General features: G+C 33.9%; 1 protein-coding gene across 9 annotated transcripts in view; it reads left to right on the forward strand.

The window, feature by feature from the left end:
• Nucleotides 1–23,188, forward strand: part of GABRB2 (gamma-aminobutyric acid type A receptor subunit beta2) — a 178,327-nt gene that overhangs the window by 74,348 nt on the left and 80,791 nt on the right. For all 9 annotated transcript variants that reach the window (XM_068697748.1, XM_068697746.1, XM_068697744.1 and 6 more), the window contains one exon: nucleotides 6,277–6,497. In XM_068697748.1, the coding sequence (XP_068553849.1) occupies nucleotides 6,277–6,497 (221 nt within the window). The remainder of the gene's footprint in view (nucleotides 1–6,276; nucleotides 6,498–23,188) is intronic.

The following is a 23,188-nucleotide window of genomic DNA, read 5'->3' on the forward strand; positions in this document are numbered from 1 at the left end:
TTGGAGTGATTTTTGATAGAAAGATTCTTCATCAGCAGGGCTATATTTAAAAGATGTGTATATGTATGTGTGCATATGTTGTTTTCTAGGAATATATTGTTTGATATTTTCCTTGAAAAATAATGCAAATACTTATCATAAAAATGAGTATCACATGCTTTAAATGAAGAGCCACTCATTTCATTATTGTTTTAAGTTGTTCAGACATTATTTACAATGATATGGAACATCATTGACTTGGCAATTCTTTTACTTTATAAATATGTTTCTAAGGATTCGTATACATGCTAGTATTTCAAGAAACTGTAAAGCACCAGGAAAAGGAACAGTTGCCCAAATGTCATGCTAGTTCAGCTCTGCATCTAAACACAAAATTCCCATGTTTTACCCAGATGCAATTTCACTATCAATTACTGCATTCTTATCCTGGAAAAAATATCTTAAACTTTTATTTTAAGATTATTTAAAACTATCACTAAGTAATACAATTTTCTGGTAGCAGTCTCTTCAAAACAATAGCTTCATTCACCATTTACACTAATCAAACTTTCTAATTACATCTCTAGTGGTCTGCTTAATCACCAGTTTATTTCCACTCTATTTAAGCAGATGTATTTTTTCCTTATTCTTTATAATTTTTAATAATATTTTTGCTCTTTTGAAATGCTGCTATTAACCTACAGTAAGGGAAACCTGGAACTGATAGCAATATAAATGGTTGCTGTTCTAGGTATTTACCTTGCTTAAGATCTATAGCATTGTGCAATTACATAGGAACTCAGAATTATCCTCTCTAGAAGAATAACATAGAAATATACAAGTAAAGAAATATTTCAAATACAATTGTAAATAAACAGATTGGATATTTCTTGTAGCTTAAAATAGCTTATTGTACTTCAGAAACCCAAATAAATAATAATACCACTTAATTTTCTGTCTTGAGGGGAAAAAAAAACACAGTTTCCGTAACTTTTATTTCAAGTGAGTACAGTTTAGACTATTCATCTTACTTCGCATTTGAATTGTTCAACTGAAAATCCTGCAAAGAGAGGACAAAAGAGAAAAATCAGAAGATATCAAATGGGTGATTCTAGAGCAAATAGCAGAGTTAGATTACAGCCTTCAGTCCAAGTTCACTTTTATCAATCTTCATCTAATTATCACCAGACAGCAAATTAGAAAGCTAAGACTCATGGCATATGCTTTTTGAGTGGAACGACGTGCAGATTGCTTGATCAGTAAAAGTGCAGTATCATTGTTCAGTCTGGATGACTGTCAGAAATGAAAATCAAGTGTCTTAGTGTCTTGCTAAACTAATTGAGCTGACAGGGAACACGTTAGCCATAACTGCTTAATTTCATTGGAGTGCACAAAATACAATGATACAGCATCACAATGCAGTGTATAAATCACTGTGGAGAAACAATGTCAATGTTGGCTACTGTCAGTAGTGCTAAGGAGACAAATATTCATGGTCTTGTCACTGAAATGATAAGCAGTCCCTTACTGCAAATTTCATAAAACCAGTAGAAAGAAGTTTTATGTCTAGTGCTCAAGCTCTACTACATTTGTACTCCACATCTCTTCTACATCTGTTTGGCTTTCCTACACAAGTCTCTTGTTTGATTCAATAATACTGTGTTTTTCTAAGAACTGTGTTGCAGAAGGTAAACAGCACATCTTTGTTTATTTGTTCACTTGAGAAATGAGAATTGATGATAAATAACTTGGGGATAGTTGCTGCAGAATAAATGGTGAGCTTAGGTATTGGGATCTTTTTCCTTTTGGAAATACTGTAGACTTCAGATCATACAATTCCCATCAAGAAAAATCAACTATGAAATTTTAGCAGACATAAATGATGAGAAGTGTTTCATGGCTTTGGAGCCACTTTGGGAAGTGGGATTTAATGGATCAAGAGAGTTCTACTTGAACTTTGTTTAAGGATCTTGATGTCAATGAAGTATTCATTGTCATTTTTGAAGTGAATATTTACAGAATGTGAAAAATACATTTTTTATAAAGGGCATGACAATTTATTTTAGCATTTCTTTTTTATTATCCATTCCTAAAACCCAATTTTTTCAACAGTTTATTCTGCTTTCATGTAAGTCACTTAGTGGTGATTTTCCGTGGTAATTTTCTTGATACATGAGATAGGTAGTTATGGACGGAATGTGTTGCAATGGTTGTTTTTGAAGAAAATAAGGATTGAAAGGATTTTCAGTGAACAGCTCTCAGGGAAAGCCATTGCTTTTGAAGTAAATTCGCTGAAGCTGCTTTAGCTTGAAGTGCTTCCATTTTGGCTTGTTTTCCATATCGTTTGAATAGTGAAACACACCATGTGCTTCAGTGCAACTGCGTCCTTCATTGGTAACTTCATCTTCATTTGAGTCTAAGTTCATTCACTTGAGTCTAACTTCATTTGAGTAGACTTAACATTTACTCCTTTCTTCTTGAGTATGTAATTTTTAATATATTAAGATATGTTTTGCAGTGTGGATGTATATTTTTCATAATTTACCTAAGCAGCACTTTTAAATATGTCATCAACAGACTTTTTAACAGAATTTTTTATTTTTTTTTATACGTACACGTTAAATATAGCATTCAGGCAAAATCTTCAGCTTCAAGCATTTTCAAAGAAAATTAGCTGGCGTTAAAAATACTGGGAAGTGCAGTAAAGCATTTATTTATGCGAGTTAGAAATAACCAGGAAAGCAATGAGAAGGGACTTAAGCCAAATCGCAGATGAGTTCTCCATTCATTACTAATGAGTAGAAATAAATAGCTTATTCAACTCCCTGCTGCTGTATGTCATATTTATAAAACACAAAATGTTCCTTATACTTACTTATTTTTCTTCGCCTAGCTGTTCTGATTTTATTACTTCCAAAGTGTTTCAGTAGCTGCATTATATCCCTGTTAATAAAAGTGCTGGTACACATTGTCAGGCTATACTGTGAATCAGCCTTGTTGTCTGTAATGTAAAAGAAAAAAGAAAAAAAAAAAAAGCTGTATTTTAAATGTTATTGTCAATTTGGAGTATCCTCTTAGATGGTATCTGTCTCCATCCTTGGCATTAGATTCCCATTGTCATTTTGCACATTTGGGAGGCTTATTTCTTTTTTTGCCTAGATATTCTTTGCCTTTATTCTTCTTTATGCATATAACATGCACATATGTGTGTGCATGTATATAAGATGAATAGAAATAAGATGATATAAGTAGTATTCCCAGTTTTCAGATTTAATGCTTTCCTGCACAGTAACTTTCCATGGATCATTGGCCATTAACTGGCAACTTGGCTGTCTGTAACAATTCTATCGATCTAAATTTGGGTTTAAATTTCCCATTGTATACATGTTTCCAGCAGCAAATGTGTTTCTGGACAACTACCACATACAGGTAACTCATGAACTCAGGATAAAAATATTCATGAATATGGTAAAAATTTAACTTATACTAAAAATTAACATTTTTTTTATTATGGTATGAGGAAAATTTGCCTTAAGATTATTTGTTGCTTCCTGTATATTGTGTGAAATAAAGGAGGAAAACTGAGAAGCTGAAATTTTACTGGTGAGGAAAAGAGATCTCTTCTTGGATCAGGATAGAATGTTAGTAGCCATCCATTTTCTGTTGCCTCCATTTCTGCATTGGGTTAGAATCAGAAAGTTTGCCAAGTGTAAATGTCTGTAAACAATGGAAGAATGGATAGAAGCTGTACAAAATAATAATATTTGTGTATGTTAAGAAAATACACTAATTGTCTCTTCTAGGTTTTAGTTGTAAATTTGTCTATGCTTGTAGAAATTTACACAATGTATTTTTTAAGCCTCATGTTCAGGGTGACTGACAAACCTATATTTTTACAAGTTGTAAAATGTATCTATATGCAAGTATTTTAAATATTCTATGCTCCCATCTTTTGTCTGTGTAATGGTGTACAGAGCATAGTCAGCACAGTCACTGTGAGGTTTTGTTTCATTATTCTTTTACCCTATTGTAATTAGTGTCTTGTGCCAGGTTTCTCAAATGAGTTGGCTCCTGCTTCATCTCTATACTTAAATTATGATTCTACCAATCCCGTTCTGTGAATTTAATAGGATGCTATGGTCTTACCAAAGTAAAATCATCCTTTACTAGACATTTCATTTCTTCCACTTCTTCACAGCCTTCTGTGTGTCCGTCTTCCTAAAAGACATTTGTGTTTGTTTTGATGTTTAGAATAGTTTAGAATTCCCATATAAATATGGGAATTCCCATATTTATTGTGAAATTTTAAGACTTTTATTCTTTGAAGTTAAGAACATCATTACCTTGCAAAAATATTACTAAGTGCCTATACCTCCACTACCTCTCCCTCCCCCTCCTCCTATACATTTTATAAAAGTGTATATATGTATATTTAAGGTATATTTCGACCATCAAAAACAGCACATATGAAATCTAGGGCCATTTGATGCCAACTAATTTTTAGTTGGTACATCAGCTCTGTTTCTGGAACACAGTGTGTTTGGTTCTGACCTCCAGCATGATGACTTGGCTTTTCCTTCTGCTATACCAGTGCTCCAAATTCACAGGTTTATGTAATTCATTTTTATGCACTGAACCATGCTTGTTTAGTTTTCTTCTTCCTTTACTTTTCTGCTTTCACTGAGGTATAAAGAGGAGGGAATAATGTTCTATATATGTGTTTTATATTAATACATGTAGGTTATACTTTAGAATAGGAATAAAATGCAATATCCCAAGGATAATAGGGGAGCAATTGCTACAGCTTGTCTACTTTATGTTGTGGTATGTTATTATAATGAAGACTAATACATTTTCTTTCTGGCAATATATGACTGAACATTTTCCAGTATCTCTTTATGAAGCAAATATTGCAGTACAGTGCTGAAGCACAACAGTAACATTCTTTAGATGTAGGTGGGATATTCTTGAAAGCAGACTCTATTCCTAACTGAGAACTCATATTGCAATTTATGCAACAAAATGTTCATACCTTATAAGATCTTCTCAGTTATTCAATGCTAGAAATTAGTTTGTGATATGTCACCACAATAAGTAATTATTTCTTCAAAACGGGTGTGTGTATATGTGTGTTCCTGTTTTCAAATGCCCCAGACTGACGCATAGATGCAGGCTCCTATACTATGACATGGCTGAATCCTGGCGCTGTTGATAAATTTCTGGTGACGTTTTTGTTGAAAACAAGCTTTTGTAAGCTACCAGTTCTCACTGATCAGTGAAGACTGATCAGATCAATTCAAATAGTGTGAGGTCTGATTATGATTTTGTAAAACAAAGTAAAAAAGATTGGGTTTAGAATAGTTTTTCTTTGGTGTTCCTTCAGTATTGTTTTTCAGCCCTTGATCCTGGGACCTGTGATCAGATATGCAGCCCCTTTTTGTATTTTTAATGGTTTTTTTTTGTTTGTTTATTTGTTTTGTTTTGTTTTGTTTTTTATATATAGGCTAATATATAATGACTGTTCTTTGTCTGTTTAACAGGTCTTAGTAATTTTTGTAATTATTTTGTCCACTAAAACATAAAAATATCTCCCAAGTACTGTTCATTAGTGGCCTTCACTGAGACAAGGAAAGCTGGCAGTCTCCTAATACTGCAAATATTTAGCCAGATGCTTAATTGTGCTCTCTGAATCGTCCCGTTGAAGTAACCAGAATTACTTCATCTGTAAAATTAAGCATAAGCATAAGACTCTGTAGCACAGAAACCTTGGAGACTTCCCATTGATTTCAGTGCCCAGGGGAAAGTTAACAGACTTTGAAGAGATTTTAATTTAGAGAAGTATTTGAATGGGTAGCTGCAATTTTTGAGATACAAGGGCAGATCCAGAGTTCTTGCTTTACTGAATTCAGTGAAGACCGTGAGACGAAATTCAGATCTGTAAATGTTCCTGTTTTTCAGAACTTGCAGGCTTGTAAAGTGCTATAGATATTGCTGGTTGTTAACCATTTAAAAATATTTTCCTTATATTTTCCTTTTTTTTTTTTTTTTTTTTTAATATTGAAACAAGAACTCAGAAGTCATTCACCAAATATTAATTACACTTCTATATTCTTATTTCTCTCATTAAGCATACACAAGCTCTTTGGTACTGTAAAAATAAATAAAATTACTTACAGAAATTCTAACTGAAATGTTTATCTTCAAGAAAAGTCACAATGTGTAAATGTATATTTGCGCCTTTAGTATATGTATGTTATTTCAATAAAAACAAATTTTCTGTTGTTTTTATAATTACAGGACTATACCTTGACAATGTACTTTCAGCAAGCCTGGAGAGATAAGAGGCTGTCGTATAATGTAATACCTCTAAACCTTACTCTGGACAATAGAGTAGCTGATCAGCTATGGGTTCCCGATACCTATTTTCTGAATGACAAGAAGTCATTTGTACATGGTGTCACTGTGAAGAACAGAATGATCCGTTTGCATCCAGATGGGACAGTTCTTTACGGACTAAGGTCAGTACAAACCATTTCTGACTCTTCTAGTTTTAGTCTTTTAATTACAGCTTCAAATTCATATATTTTCTTTGCCTTTTTCAAATGTTATTTTTTGTATTGCTATGTTCTATAAAACTGCTGATATTGCACAAACAGTTTCAATTTAAGTGTTTTAAGAATGGATTAAGGTTTTTGTGATAAAGTTTTGAGATGAGCTTCCATTCTTAGTACACTTCAAAGATACTTAGGTACAGATAAGGATATAAATACTATTGTAAATACACATTCTGGATTAAAAGCTGTTTTTAGAACTGCTTCCACAATGGAATTGAAATAAGAAATACCAAGTGATAATTAGAGGGGGGGAAATTATGTAACAGGACTGATTGTATAACTAAATGGTATGTTTTATAAATATTTTTGAGCATTCAGTTGGTGTGTATGTTGCTCTCATGAAAATCAGTTTTCTGATGACATTTGACCTGAAATGTCCTTCAACCTAATGTTGTTAGTGTATGACTACATGGAAAGCGGTGGTTAAATAAAAAAGTTCTTAATGACTGAACAAATCAGCAGAAGAACTTGAGCAGATGTCCAAGTGAGGAAAATGTCTGTTTGGTAGTATTCATAGAAAAAGCAGTTCCCATGAGAGGTAATTTAAATACATTACTGCAAGAGATGACTAACTTAATATGGAGTGAGTAGATAACAAGATAAAAAGCATTGAGTGGCTTTAAAAAAAATAAATAATAATTTAGAATGATATTTTCATATTGAGGAAAATTCAAAATATTAATTTTGGGGAATACTAATTCTCAAAACTTTTATTACTGTATATCTTTCATTTTCAGTAAGATTTTTCCACTGTCTGACTATAACTGAGGACAAGGAGGTTGCATTTTTAACTTGGTTATTTTCTACTCAGATGTAAAGGAGAGCAGCACAGTCTTGTATATTTAGTTCTGTCATTTTAACAAATACATATCATGAAGTCCATATCTAATTAAGGTCATCTGTTAGAAATCACTAGTCTTGAAAATGCTAGATGCCTTTGCTTTTCTTACTGCACTTTAACCATTCAGGTGTTTCTGGAATCCTTACCTTAGATCAATGAGATCACTAAGAAAATGTAACTAATCTTCTTATATTTAAGTATAATTCTCCTTAGAGCTTCTTGTTTAGATCATAGCTACCTAAATTGGAACTTAAATGTCTAAAACTAAGTCCTAAGTTCTTCTGGGACTTGAGGTTTAATGCTTTTGGCATTTGACTTCAGTATTGATGCCCTGATCTGAAAGTTTCCTCAGGTAGGAAAGGGTAGTAAAGTTTAGCCTACTCCGTTATGCCAGGAAATACCTTTCTCAGAATAGTAGGTTTTTATTGCTTAGTTAGAAACCATTTTCCTTGAGATCAAGAGACTGATATCAGATCAGTGCTCTCACCACTATGCTGGAGTCTGGCATCAAATACCTCCTGTGTGGTTGATCCTTGGACTCTTGCAGTTTTTGCCAGATGGTGATTCACCTTCAGAAAAGAGGGACAAAAAGTGTGCAAATGTTCATTTAGCAATGTACTTCATGGTTTTGATGCACTCTCCTAATGTGTGACACGCTGATATCATCTTTCATTGTAGAACCTAAAACCAATGTCATCACCTTAGTAGGACTGATCTGGGCTTTTCCTGGCTCCTTAGCTTTCTCTACCCTGGAGATAAGAGGCAGTGCTTCTCCTTATGTTTGACAGATTTTTGTTTATTGTTCTTTGTTTGCTTGTTTGTTTGTTCTACCTAAAAAATAAAGGGCTGTTAAACCTACAAAACCAAATACAATTAACTAAAAATAAACAGAATTGACTACTGGGATTTATTAGCCATCAAAAGTATGGCTTCTTGGTTATGACCACAGATGAATAGTATATAAGTAATTAGATTTTTTTTTAATTATTTTTTTTAGAGCACCAGCATACAAATTTGTATAAAACTTGAGATGAGATAGAGAATTTAATTAAAAATTATACAAATTAAGTCCATTTATTTATTTAATAAAGGAAACTTGAAACAATGTATTTCATTCCTAGATATGCAGCACAGACTAAGTATTTTTATGAACTGTAGAGAAATGTTTTGTTATTTGTAACTAAATGGAATTCACTTTGATTTGAAAAGCTGGGAGCAGGTTGAGTTTTTGTTATTGTTCAATGAAATGATGGATACTTGGCACCTTAAAATGTTGAAAAGTTCTATTGACAGAAACAATAAAGTATGAAGTAACTACCTAACACATTTGTATCAACAGAATGAGAGTAATAAGAGCATTGAGTATGATTTTCAATTCATGACTGAAACAATTTATTATACAAATATCAGATTTAATAACTATTTCTGACTCTTTCATTGCTATTTCTGACAAGTTATTTTTCATTCTGACTACTTAACTGATATTTCTCTATTTGATAATATTGGTAAACATGAAGTGAAACTCAAAAAAGATTGTTCTGTAGAAGAAACACGTGGCAAGTTTTTTTCACTAGAAATGTTTAAAAAATTGTGAAAAAATGTTTTTTTATATTTTTTTGTTTCCCAAAAGAAACATGATATATTTGGTTAAAAAAAAAAAAAAAAAAAAAAAAAAAAAAAGTGGAAACAAAAAGCTTAGTTTTACTTTTTTTTTTCTTTTTGGCAAATCTAATTTTCACAATTTTTAAAAAATATATACTTTTCATATTCTTACAAAATAACATTGCATTTATTCTTTCTTGCAAGATAACACACGCATACACACACTCTCTCTTTTCCTGACTTTTGGAGGAAACATAACTCTATGCTTGAAATGAAAAAAAAAAAAAAATCTTTTTTTTTTTTCCTAACTTTTGTGACATGTTCTGGTTAGAAAGAAAATGAAAATATTTAAAGGCAAAATATGTAGTGACTGTCAATGAAAATATTTTTTTGGTCTCGATTTCCTGGAAAAGAAAGTTTGTTTTAAATAAATCTTGACTGCATGTGTGTATACATGTGTTTGTATTATAACATCACAATGCTTGCTGGGAATTTGTTGCATAGGCTGTATTATTTTTTTTTTATATGTGCGTTTCTAGCTTTATCTTTTTCTTGTCAATTCTGTAAGGTTTCTATCTCTGTCATTCCTGGGATGCAGCTCATTTCCAAGAAAAGCATTGCCAAAGGCAAGAGGCAAACCTGATTATCAGTATAATTCTATGATAGTTGGGTAATTACACTCAAAAATTGTTCTTATATTCCCTAATTATTTATGATCCATGGACAAATCTTTGTAGTGAAATGTAAAAAATCCTTCCTCCTGCTCCTTGCAGGAGGAAAAAAATCCTTGCTTCCTGAAACCTACTCATGAGAGTAGGTTTCAGAAAGTTTTTGGAGGTCAAATACAGGGGATGGATGGAGTAAGCATACATGCTGATTAAAAAAATAATAATAAAAAAAAAAAAACACCATTATGCATTTGCCTATATTCTGCTTTTGCCTTTACTTGGGCATGTGGCAATAAATGTTATGATTCTAATGTTAAGGTTTGTTTTATAGCTTTAAATCATATTAAATAGCTATTTTATCTAAAATGAATTCAAGGTTACGTGATTAAAGTGTCAATCATAGAGATATATTTAATTTTGGCTTAACATTAGTTTTCACTTACCTTAAATACCCCCCCAACACACACACACAAAAATACCTGCACTCTACTACTGTTCTGAAATTACTGTTATTAATAATTTGTTTTAGCTTATACTTGCAATGGCATATTCTTACTTTGAGATGTACACTACAAAATTAAGATTCTTTTAAATATCAACATTAATTTTTTGCTTTCTTGCCTCTCCATACATGAATATGTATGTATAAATTCATATACACATGTATACATGCGTTTCTATGAATTCAAGTTCATTTACCTTGATTGCCATAATTAAATGCATTGTGAGTGTCATATTACAAAAATGGTCTTAAATGAATGGTCTTTAAAATGAAGACATGTAGCTGTCCCATTCTTTTATGCTCCTATAATTTAATTTCTATTTTGGATATTGCAAGTGGTGATCTCTTAACATTGTTCTTCATTTTTTTCCTAGCGGAACCCATACATGGTATGAATGTCAGATCTGATTAGATTTAACACTGTGAAGGTAAATTTCAGGAAGATATAGGAGACTGTTTTGTAAGCAACTGGTTTATGCTGTCACTGAGTGGAGAGAGAGAATGAGAAATGGCTAACAGTGAATGTAGACATCTATACAGTAGTTACAATGTTCTCATAGCCTGCAGTGTTGCTCCTGTAGGGCTTTAGTTAAGAGCATGACTGAACTGTGACCAGCTTTTTTACAGATAATGTGATGTACTGGTTACTTTCAGTTTCAGAAAGATTTATATTTCTGAGGGATAGCTGCCAGCTCTTTATGTTTTGGAGAAATAAAGGAAAGATATTTGTTTTTCCCCGTGCAAGTTTTAGGATGGTATTTTAGAAAATGACTGAACTTTATTTTTTTTGCAATTTAAAAATGACTTTATTCCATATTCCATCTGAAAAGAAAATTTCTTTGCCAGATATGTGAAGGATAGAACATTCAGGAGATGATACACTCAAATCACAAAAATGGTAGAAAATTGCAAGATATAGGCTGAAATTAAGTCATTACAGGGAAAATGATTATTAGTAGACAAGAAGGCTTTCATTAGGATATAAGTGCTTTGACAACATGTGTAGAAATGTGGATTTTGAGAACAAAGATTCAAATCTAGAAAAATAATCAGCTGACTGTAGGTTGAAAAAATCTGGAACAACATATGCAGCCAGAACTCATGAAAAGATATGGCTTTAATTAAATTTCTGTGTGCGAAAATAGCTGATTTATATAATACACATAGCAGAAATAGTTGCTGTGGCACATAAAATTTATTTCTGAAGTGAATGTATATAGTTTTCCTCTGACTTTTGACATCAAATCTATTCCAAAATGCAGACAGATAATTCTGACATGTTTTGAAGTATTGTGGTTTCAGCTGGGATGGAGTTAATTTCTTTCTACTAGTTGGTATGGTGCTGTGTTTTGGATTTAGGAGTAGAATAATGCTGATAACACACTGATGTTTTAGCTGTTGCAGAGCAGTGTCCCACAGAGCCGAGGATGTTGTAGCTCATGCTGCTCTGCCAGTGAGGAAACCAGGGGTGCTCCACGAGCTGGGAGGGGACAGGACCAGGACAGCTGGCTCGGGGTGGCCACAGGGACATTCCATACCCATCCCATACCATGCCACATCTTGCAGGACAGTAAAACTGGGGGGAGGCAGGGGGGCAGGGGGGGAGGGTGTGGCTGGCATGAAGGGGGTAGATTCTTGTGGTCTGGTTGGGCATTGGTCAGTAGGTGGTGAGCAATTGCATTGTACATCACTTGCTTTGTATATTATTTTTTATTACTATTGTTATTCCTTCCTTTTCTGTCCTATTTAACTGTCTTTGGCTAAAGCCATGAGCTTTTGCCTCTTTCCTTCCACCCTCCACCCCCCAGTTTTCTCACTTATCTTTCTTGGGGAGGGGTGGGAAGAAGATGAACAAACAGCTGTGTGGTGTTTAGCTGCCTGATGTGCTAAACCACAACATGAAGAAACAGTTCTCTGATTTTCTTCAGCCTGTAGAAGTACTGGAATTTTTAGTTATGGTTTTATTTTATTTTTTTCCCAAGGTTAGAATGCATGTTTTGATAAGGGAGACAAGGCACTTCTGTTAGCCAGTTTGGAGCTTCTACTTGTGTAACTGTTTCTTGGGGTGGTCCTCCTGGAATTTGTCTCTTTGCTGGATGTAAGCATATGGGTGATGTGTGTCAGATGAAATAAATACTAGAATAGCAGGATTAAATATAGTTGAAGTGGCTGAACACAACGATGTTTCTCATAGTTTTTCACCAGGATATCTATAGAGATTTTTACCCTTCTGTACTTCTAACAGTCCTCACAAGTGAACACTGGGATAGTGTATAGTCACTGAGGACTGATGACTGCATAACAAAGAATGTCCCATTTCCTCAGGGGACTAGTTTTATGCTTTTTGTGACTGAAACTTGTGGATTTTATTGTTGGTGGTTTTGGTTTTTTGTTTTAAAACAAAATATACCCAGAACTTTTGCTGGTGACCACATCCTGGGTATCTTCAGAAGATATCCTGCATATCTTCAGAAGGGGTGTTAAAAATGTCATGTAAGAGATATAAAATCACCACTGAAAGTGTAATATGAGTTTAAGGGGGAAAAGCTCTGAATTTATTCCCGATACTTATGTGGATAAAATGCATGTAGTGGCTTACCTGTTCATTATTTCCATTTTATTAAATGTCATTCTGAGGAGATATTAGGTCCTTTTATTGGCTCTGTCCTAGGGATTTTGGCCCAGTGGAAAGATATGTCATACAATGAGATACAGAATCAGATCAAAAATATTTTCTGGAATGCAAAGTTTCCAAATTTTTTCTTAAAGTAAGAAATTAAATGGTACCATACTGTTGTCACACGTAGTTAAAACATAAGTATTTTTTTTTTTTAGCTTTGGATGCCACTTGTCATTCTTTTTTATGTCATGTAAACATATAACACCAAATGCCATAATAGGACGATACTGGCCTATACAAGCATTGCAAAGAGTAAGAGAAAGGTAATTTGAGTAAGACTTGTTTGAACTTGAGAATCTCAATACTCTGAACAAGTGTTTCTATTATGATACCTGGGTAATTTTTTGTGCTACTGTGCATGTTCATAGTAGCAATTACTGAACTTTCAGCTGCCAACACTTGCTAAAAATTAATTCTCTGTCTCTCTGTCTGACATGCAGTTTAGTTTTGCACAAGGAGTGAACTGGATTTCTATGTTCAAACTGTTAAAATATACATACACATTTATAAGAACCCTTAAATCTTGCATGCAGCCATTCAAAGTAGGAGCCATTTGAAAACAGGCAAAAATAAATGCAAATGTAATAGAAACTGTCTCAAATTGAAGCTATTATGTAGACTGAAAATTTGAGTTGCCTAAGAATTCTGCACAGTTATGTAGAATTTTGTGTACAAAGCATATGAATTAACAATTCCTACAGCATCCAAGGGTGTGAGCAGAGAAGCAGCAGCATTCCCCCAGTCTCATTATCTGGAAATCCCAGGGCAGGACAAGTTACCAGCTCTTGCTTTGCACAGTCAATTAGATCAAACATGAGGAAAGGAAGTTGGGTTTCTGGAATCCCAGCACATTCCTTAAGGGAATTAACTGTAGTTTTAACTAAACAAGGCATCAACTCTGGCTCAAGATGTGGGCCATATTCTGTTTTTCTTACTCATGCAAATAGTTCAGTTGAAGGTCCCAAGGAATTTGCCACAGAACTGCTGCTGCTGTTATTTCTAGTCTACAAACTGAAGACCTAGGCTCCCTTTGTGACACGAATCAAATCATACAACTCCTCTGCCTCAGTTTCTCCATTTATTAAATTGGAATAGTAAAACCTAACTTCTCACAGGGGTGTTGTGAAGATGAATTAATTAGTTTGTAAAGTATTTTGATCCCATTAAACAGTATGTAAGTGCCAAGCATTATTATGAAGAATTATAAAATGCCAGCCTTGATATGCACATTGGGATGATAGCTGTTTTACAGATACAAATCTGTTCCATTGTCCTTAGAATCACACTGTTCCATTCTTCCTACATAGCAACACAATCACAAAATAAGCCAATTTTAGGAAAGATGCAATTTTTGGAATAAAGAGGAGATCACTGAATGTCATAAGTATCTTTTTTCAATTAAGGACTGATAGATTAAAGATGCATTTTGCTGTAGGATTTGGGATGATATCATTTCAGAACACCTCCGTCCACAGCAGGAGAGAGGGTAGTTGGATTTTAAATACCTCCACATCTGAAAGAATCAAAGAATCATCTAGATTGGAAGAGATCTCCAAGATCAGAGTCCAACCTCTGACCTAACACTAACAAGTCCTCCACTAAACCACATCACTAAGCTCTATATCTAAATGTCTTTTAAAGACCTCCAGGGATGGTGACTCAACCACTTCCCTAGGCAGCCCATTCCAATGCCTAAAAACCCTTTCTGTAAAGTTTTTCCTAATATCCAACCTAAACCTCCCCTGGTGCAACTTTTGCCCATTTCCCCTTGTGCAACAAAGGTATCTTTTTATTTCAGTTCCTTTATTAGATTTTAAGTATAGCATAAGTGCTCAAAATGGTCTCTTGCTTCTATTTTATATGGAGTAGCTGTTAAATTATTAGTATGTGAATAATTAACTCAATTAAGCTTAATAAGGAAAAAGCTTTAAGTCACAGGAATATCCTCCATTGAAAGCTCTATTATCCAAGATAACTATATTGCAATGAAGTGAAAGAAATTCTGAGTTTTATACCCTAACAGATAAACTGTGACATTTACTCTCTATTAGCAAGAAAACCTCCATCAGCTAAAGAACTGTGTAATAGTTTAAGTTGCTCCAAAGACATTGAATAGATGTATTCCAAAAACAAATAAGAGACATCAAACACTTAATCTTGAATTGAAATTTAAATATTAGCATAATTTAGAATTACAGCAACACAAATCTGTCTGATTTTCTTTCTGTGATGTGTTTTATCATATCACTTTTGCTGGTACTCTCTGATTGTGACAATGGAAATTTTCATTTAGGGAAGGTATACATAAAATCTTATTTCAGGGTGCTCTGATCAAGACTCAGATAATGAGATGGGTGCTAAATCTGTGTATAATGTTTCTGTACACATGCTTAAGTATATGATGTGTATATTTGCTGTATATGTACAGCATATGTATATATGTATGAATATTTGCATTTCTTTGTAATCAAAAATCTGATGAATTCTGAGATGGACATTGTTAAGTTGGGACAGGATCAGAGAGCATTCAGAATGAAGTTGTAAGGCCTTGCATGTCTAAGAAAAATAAATGTTATGAGTCTATGTTTAGAATTGATTATACATATTATTCCTCCTGTAGTCACAAGTAGTAATGCTTTAGTTATGATTGTAAAAGAAAATCTATCTATACACTGTTATGAGCATTGTTATAAGGCATTGTTTGAAACTACTTCTTAAATGAATGGAGTTTTTTCCTTGTGTTTTATTTTTGCTTGGTATTATTTTTCATTCTAGCAAAGTATCTAGTTTTAGTGATTTTTTTATTTAAATGTTTACATTTACTTTTTCAATGCACGTCCTGTGAAGAGAACAGTTAACTTGCTAACCTGCTGTTTTATCTTGTTTTGTTAGTGATTTTTAAAATGGTAAATATGTTTTTGAGAAATAGTAATCACCTAAACTCCTAAAATCTACATAATACTTTTTAATTAAAAAGTCTAGATGGTTCAGGACTTTTTTTTTTTTCCTCCATAAATATAAATTTTATTTGACTCTCAGTGTGCAGAGGACTAGAGGAAAGCCTTTCCTGGAAGAATATTTAATCCTGCTTAGAAGGAGAGAAACTAGGATGTTACAAGAAATTCTGTTCTTGTGGTATTTCCAGATAAGTTCTTCAGACTCAAGGGATACATGTAAACATCTGCAGAAGAATGTTTTTAAGCCATGCTTATCCCTGATTGTAATGTTGGCTGTTTAGCTGCAATGCAGGCATTTGCTGTAGCAATTTAGTGAGTAGTTTCTGTGCTAAATCACATTTAAGAAAACAAGTCTGTGTTTATGTGTGTACGTGTACACATTTTTCTTCTGAGTTGGCATCCCTTGAACACATTCTACTTCTACAAGTCTAGAACCATGTAATTTAAGGAGAGAGAAAACAAAGTTCGGAAAACCATTCTCCTAAATTCACATGAGCGTACCATCTGTATGAGCAGATGGGAAGTATGTCTCAGGGCCAGAGGAAGACTACAAGAAAAGAACCGGGTTCTTTCAGCATTCAGGCGTGATTGGAGTGTCAGGACAAAAAGGACCTTAGCAATTACTGTAGTGGCCTGACCTAGAGACTGGTTCCTCGGAAATTGCTGTCTGTATAGCAGATGATGTTTCAAGGGACCATAATCAATATGCCATGGCTTGTAGTCTGTGGACACTCTCAGTTCTGGGAGAATACCAGAAAAGAACAAGTGCTCATGTCTCTAAATTCTTCTTACATGTGAACTGTAAATCCAGATTTAGCATTTCATGGGGTTGATTTGCCAGTGTGTTATCCTCCCAGCTGATCTCTGAATTGAGATCATTGCATTTTTCTCCATTTTTATGTGATACAACGTGTCCTTCTTTAAGAACACACTGAAATTCTTTTTTTTCTTCTTCTTATTTTTTAATTGCAATAAATAAAAGCTATAGATTATACTGACAAGGCTTTCTCTCCTGGAGATGTATTTTAAAACTGGTGCTTAAAAATATTTCTTCCAACAATTTATCTTGAAAAGTGAAAGGTATATAAAGGTATACAATCTTTTAAAGTATTTCCATTTTTTTCCAAAAAAAAAACCTCCTACTTTTTTCACAGCCCTTTGAAGGGTTGTGAAACCACTGAGAATTATAAAGCTAACATTTTTTTCTATTTAGAAAATGTAGAGGAAGGCAACAACCACTGCTAGACTAGGTTTTACTGTAGAAGGTGTTGCATTGCCTATTTAAAGTGTTGATAGAAAATGTATTCAGCATATATTGAAAAATGTTATGTCACTTTCCTCTTCAGTATCAGAATGGAAAAGAGCTAGGGATGTATAGCTGCTGGGGAAATGCTTTGTGATCTGTTTCACTTGTGTTAACTGAAACTGACGCAATATGGTTAGGATCAAAGTGTTCTAGCAATTGTTTTGCAGGCTTCCATCTCATGGATTTTCTTAGAACTCTTAACTAGCAAAATTTAACAAAAAACGTGCTCAGTGCAAAATCACAGGGAATGACAGCCATTTCCCTTTGGTTTTGGTGAGTTCAAATGCTCTTAGTTTGTATGCAAACTATTAAGGTATTTAACTGTTTTTTGTTGTTGTTTTGGTTTGGTTTTCTCTCTTCTTTTTTTTTTTTTCTGAAGAAGAGTGTAAGAATGTAGTAAGTGGCTGTTGCAAAGTAAGTTTTAAGTGTTTTAAACTCTGTTGTAATGAAGTGCAAGTTTATACAGATATATAAGGTACTTAGGGACTAAAGTGATAAATGATGGGGTCTTCTCCAAGTCCTTACTCAGTTCAACTTAAGTCATAATATTGATTTCCTTCCTATTTGTGGGTCTGAGTGTCAATTAAGAAGAACCATGTGGTTCAGTGGGCCTTTGTGTGTGACAGGTACCATTGCTTATAATAATTTATTTTTGAATGGTTCATTTTTTTCTAAAATATCTTATTTTTAAATGAATAATAACCATTAATCTTAACAAGCAATGTAGCTGATACTGTGCACAGAAAGAAGTACTCCAGAGTTCTAAATGCCCCTGCTTATGTGGGAGAGCAACATAATACTAATTCACCATGAACATAACGTTTATCACAATGTAGATAAGTATCACAAATTTCTGGCAACAAAAACTACTTGAAAAGAGAAAAGTCTCCTAAAGTTAGGTGACTACAGAACATTTTTGTGTGGTCACTTGAGGATGTAAATAATTTATAGAGGTTGATGGTAAGCTCCATCTTCCAGTGAGAGATCATCTGTTTGTTCATCTTCCCATCTCTCTAGAAGATAGCTTGTATCTACTCCATCTGGTTCAGTATGCAAAAAGAAGAGATGTCAATTGGTGCAAAGGACAAAGGCAAGAAGGCACATACTGAAATTTCAGAAGTTCATCCCTTTTTTTTTTTTTTTTTTTTTAATAGTACACACTAGAATTTTATTTCATAATTGCATTTTTTGCTTTTGGTCTTTTAAAGAGGTAGTGGAGTAGCTATAAGACAGTTGTGCCATTATTTGTTTTCACATAACTTTGGTATGCGTTCAACAGAATAAATTCTGGTGCTGAATTATTTATTTGAAAAGGAACTGTGCTTCTGTAGGGGCATTACTACACATTTAAAACAAACACACAACCACAACCCCTCTCTGCCCAACCCAAACCAAGGAGTTTATTTCCTGTTGAAGGAAGAGATGCTGAAGATATAGTCAAGATTAATTCCTTTTCAGAGCCAGTGTTCAGGTTCTGATGCAAGAAGATAATTTGATTTCATAGAGAAGATAAGATTTCAGAAGAATCATTTGCATGTCATTAAGACTGGAGAATATTGATAAAATATTTGATGCTGGCATTCAGGAAGATGTTCTTTATTTGCATTTATATATGTCTTTTTTAAATATTACAAATGTATAAAACTTCAGCCTGGCCCTCAGGTCCTTTCCAGATACCTACTCTGCAGGATTCATTGCCATAGGGTACCTACAGCAGGAGTTTGATGAGTTTGGTGTTTCAAAGATGCTAGAATAGCTTTTTTTTTTTTTTTAATTATTAAAAAAAAAATCTGAGGAGGGATGAGTACAAGTTACAGTTCTGGAAGGGATGATCTTTGTGTGTACAAGGATTAAGAGGAAGTCTACCCTCTGCTCAGGTAGTTCTGTAGAGATGCATTTGAGGTCACTTTCATGTATATCAACAGCAGCTGTAGTTGGTTGTTTAAGTCAGACTTGCTATCAACTCCTTTGATTTAGCTGCATGGACCCAAAGCTGATAAGGGGCTTAAATGCTACATTACCTTTTCTTCTATTACATTAAACACCTGATATGAATTATTTCCAAAACTGTCCAAAAACATTACCTATAGGGAAGACTCAGAATGTGTTATTGTGGTGATATAGTATATATTTTTTCCCCCCTTTGTGTTAGTATTTTGTTTCTATAAGTACTGAAGTTATTTTGAATATATTGAAGTATATAGACTCTAATTCCATCTGTCTTATCAGGTCTTGTCTGCTTCACCTCATTTAAGTTTCTTTAAGCCTAATCTGTTCATTTTATTTCAGAACAGCTTTAATTTCAATGCAATCTATATATGTGATTTATGGGATTACTAGGGAAATATGCTGTGTCCTGGTCATAGAAATAATGGTAAGACTGAAGAATGTTAGCAGAGGGAATACTACCCCTGCAGGATTGAGCACAAGGAAAAGGGCATGGAGAGTTATATTTGTTTAATGTCAAGAATGAAAGTAAATATTTAGTGGTACCTTCACTATTCATGATAGCTATTAGAGAATCTTATTAGAAATTTATTCAGACGAGGGAATAGATATTAGATCAATAAAAAGCGATTAGGAAATACATGACTAGTATATGAGATGCCTGAACTATGTAGCTTCAAGATGGGAAAGATGATTGACTTAACCTTATGAAAGAAAAGAAAGCATTGCTAAAGCAATCTTTCTCACTTAGATTTATTTTCCATGTTTTTGTTTTGTTTTGTTTTGTTTTTGTTGATACATTTGTCCATGCAATAAATAACAAAAATAGCTTTTAGTTTTGTTACATTAAGTAATGTATTTTGTATATTGCATTTTGTCTTATGCTAGATATGTTACTGATGGACAAGACAATAAACCTAGAAACTTTGTTGTGCCTGAGTGAATATCTCAGAATATCAATATATTCTTGAATTTCTGAAGTCTGCAAAATGGGGTGGAAATGTAGCAAATGTAAATCTTCTGCCCATAGCAGGAAAAACACAAATGTGCATAGAAATAAGGCAAAAAGAAAGGTGTCCTAATACTTCCAGATTTCTTAACTCCATTTCAGTTGAGAGAAAAGTTCAGGAAGTGAGGGAGCATTTGTATTAATTAGCCTTGACAGGAATGAATAACCAAAAAGTTTTATTCATTGCAGTAGTTTGTTGTTCAGCAGTTCTTACTGGCTATGGAAAATACAATATCCAAAATGTTTTTTAGTAGAAGTTGATAGCTTGGACTTGGTGTGACAAATATCTTTTGTACTCCATCCTGAAAATGTGATATCCATTAAGAGAGAGTAGGATGTCAGCTCTGCATTATTGGCTTTATCTGCAAAATAAATAAATAAATGAAAAGGTCTTCCAGAAGCCATTTCATAGCTAAAACCATGGGAGAGTTTCCATTCCAATTAAAAACAAACAAACAAACAAACAAACAAACAAACAAAAACTCAGTGGTATTGGCAAAAAGGGTCTATGTTACCAAAGAGAGGTGGGAAGGGGCTTCCTTCCCTTCCTTCCCTGCATGATGTCAGGGCATTACTTTTACTGTGTTTTCAATACTGAATTCAATGAAAATAAACTGAGTAGGGAAGTTTAGATCTGTGGCTGATCAAATGTATTCTTAACTCTGACAAAGCTTTCCTCTCTTGTATCTGCTTCAAAAATGCATGATTCTCTCCCCTTCCGGCTTCTCTTAACACTCTTTGCTTCATCTCCCTGTGCTCATCCAGGCTTTCTGTTCTGCAATTTCCTAATGTAAAGTCTATATGTTCTCTAAACCTTTTTGAAAGCTTGTTGTAGTTTTGTGGTCAGTTTTTCATTCAGTTACAGACCTTGCTTATCCCAAGCCGTCATTTTCTTCTAATATTTGTAGTGTGCTCTATTTTCTCTTCCTCCTTATAATAAAAATTGCTTGAACTGGGGGGAGGAAGATGTTGTCTTAAATTAATAGCATTAATCACTTTATCTTGATGTCACACTTCTGCTAACTAACAAGCACTTCAAAATGCATGGTTTTTACCCAATTCCAGTGGGCCATTGTTTGTATTGTTTTTGGAGCCACTGTGACATCTACAGTAAATGGTGAGTTTTAATCCATTTTTCTAATGAAGATTGGGATCTTGGCTAATGACTGCATAGTCATAACTGATGATGCTTTTCCCTCCTACTCCCTCGCTGCTTAGAACATATAGTAATTGTGCAGATGGTAGCAGCTTAGCTATGTGATAGTTTGCTTTCCATCTCCTCCTCTCATGACATTTACACCATGTAAAGAGAGTGTATTGCCATCTCCTTATTTATGAAGACTTGTGATTCATCACCTGTCTTTTAAATCAAGTACTAAGATTACATCTTGTTGCTAAGAGGCAGAATTTGGATCGATGCTTTCTCCTTTTAAGCACACCTGTGCCAAGCTTTGCCTGAAATCTTCAAGCAAATCACAGCCAGGAGCACTGAATTTTCATCTTCATTCCTACTGACAACATGTGAAACTTGCAGTGCTTCTTTTATGTGACTAACTATGTCATTCCTAATGCATTCAAAAGATTCACAGACTTTTCAGAGCCTGTAAACTAGCCAAAACTTAACACAAGGTTTAAAGTTATTTAGGTTTCACTGCAAGCATTTTTTAAATTACTAGAAATAAAATATGATTTGTATGTGACGAAGTAAATACTTACACATTGTTTTGGTTTTCTTTCTCACTCATATGTTTATTAATTCTTACAGTTTGTAAAAGACAGGAGAAATAATAATTAAGGCACAACTAATAAAGATAATTTCTTAAAATTTCATTTCTTTGTTGATTTGTTGAAATGCTTTGTTGAAAGCATTACTCCTGGGTTCCTGATCATCATTTGCAAATACAAGGACAATGGGTTTTGGACTTCCTGCCTTATTTTGCTCTTCATTTGTTTAGGAAAGATCCTGCATTGCAGTTGCAATCAAAGGAAGTACAGGGTTTCTCTTCAAATGGGATTTGTGAAAATTGAGACACAGTGAGCCTTTGGGTCAGAGAGGAGTGATGCTTTGTAAGAGAGATTAATAATTTTGCGAGCTACTTTTGCTAAGTGCCAAAATTCCTGATATAGATGGCCACAAGTGTGAGTGGAGAAATGACTGAAGGACAAGGAACTTGTTTCTTCTACTGTAGGGAACAGTAGACTTGCACCCAGTACCTGGCTTTTGTTCCCAAACACAGATACAATGTCAAAGACTTTGTGTACCTCATTTGCCCTGTGATTTGAGGTGTTGGTATTCTGAATTTAGGAGCCATACTGCTATTTCAAAAAGAATGAAGTTAATAGGGCCTTGTTAAGGGACTGCTGCAATGATTAAACAAACCAATTGACTAGAAAATGGCTTTATTGGGGTAAATGACAACTGAGACAGACCCACTGTGGCACAAACATATGCTTTCAGTGTTGTAGTCTAGAGATTGCCGAATGTTGGAGGTTCAGAAAAATAGAGCAGATTTGAGCAAGTTAATTGCTATCTCAATGTTTGTATCTGTGTAAAATGTGGGTTACAATATAAGCATACTCCATAGAACTTCTGAGAGCCTGCTTCCTTAATGCAGTGCTGATGTTCATGTGATTAGTCTTCTCATTTGTCAGCTTGGAGGAACATTGGGGAAGATATTTAACCTTAAAAATGAAGTTATTAACTGCTGGCATTACTTGCTAAAGCTGTAGTCTGCTGATAAAAATTAGATTTACTACCTATAAGAGATGATTTGCAGAGTCACTACTTCTAGTTTTAGGTTAAATGAGCATATGTAACACACAGCATTAGTGATGAATTCTGGTCAATGTTTGAAATATCTGAAAACAAAATTTTAAGTGAAATACTGAAATGTTGTGACCAAACAAACAAGAAAAAACAGGAGAATATTTCTGGATATTTCTACCTGTGCAACATTTAATCAGATACTCGAGAATATGCATCATGAAATGAAGGAGTTTGAGAAGAGTGCTGTTCTATATAAGCCAATATAAAAAAAACTCACCTGTTCCGGACACAGTAGAGATCATTTTCATGAGCCTTT

Source organism: Anas acuta, chromosome 14, assembly GCF_963932015.1.
Source record: "Anas acuta chromosome 14, bAnaAcu1.1, whole genome shotgun sequence".
Lineage (NCBI taxonomy): Eukaryota > Metazoa > Chordata > Aves > Anseriformes > Anatidae > Anas > Anas acuta.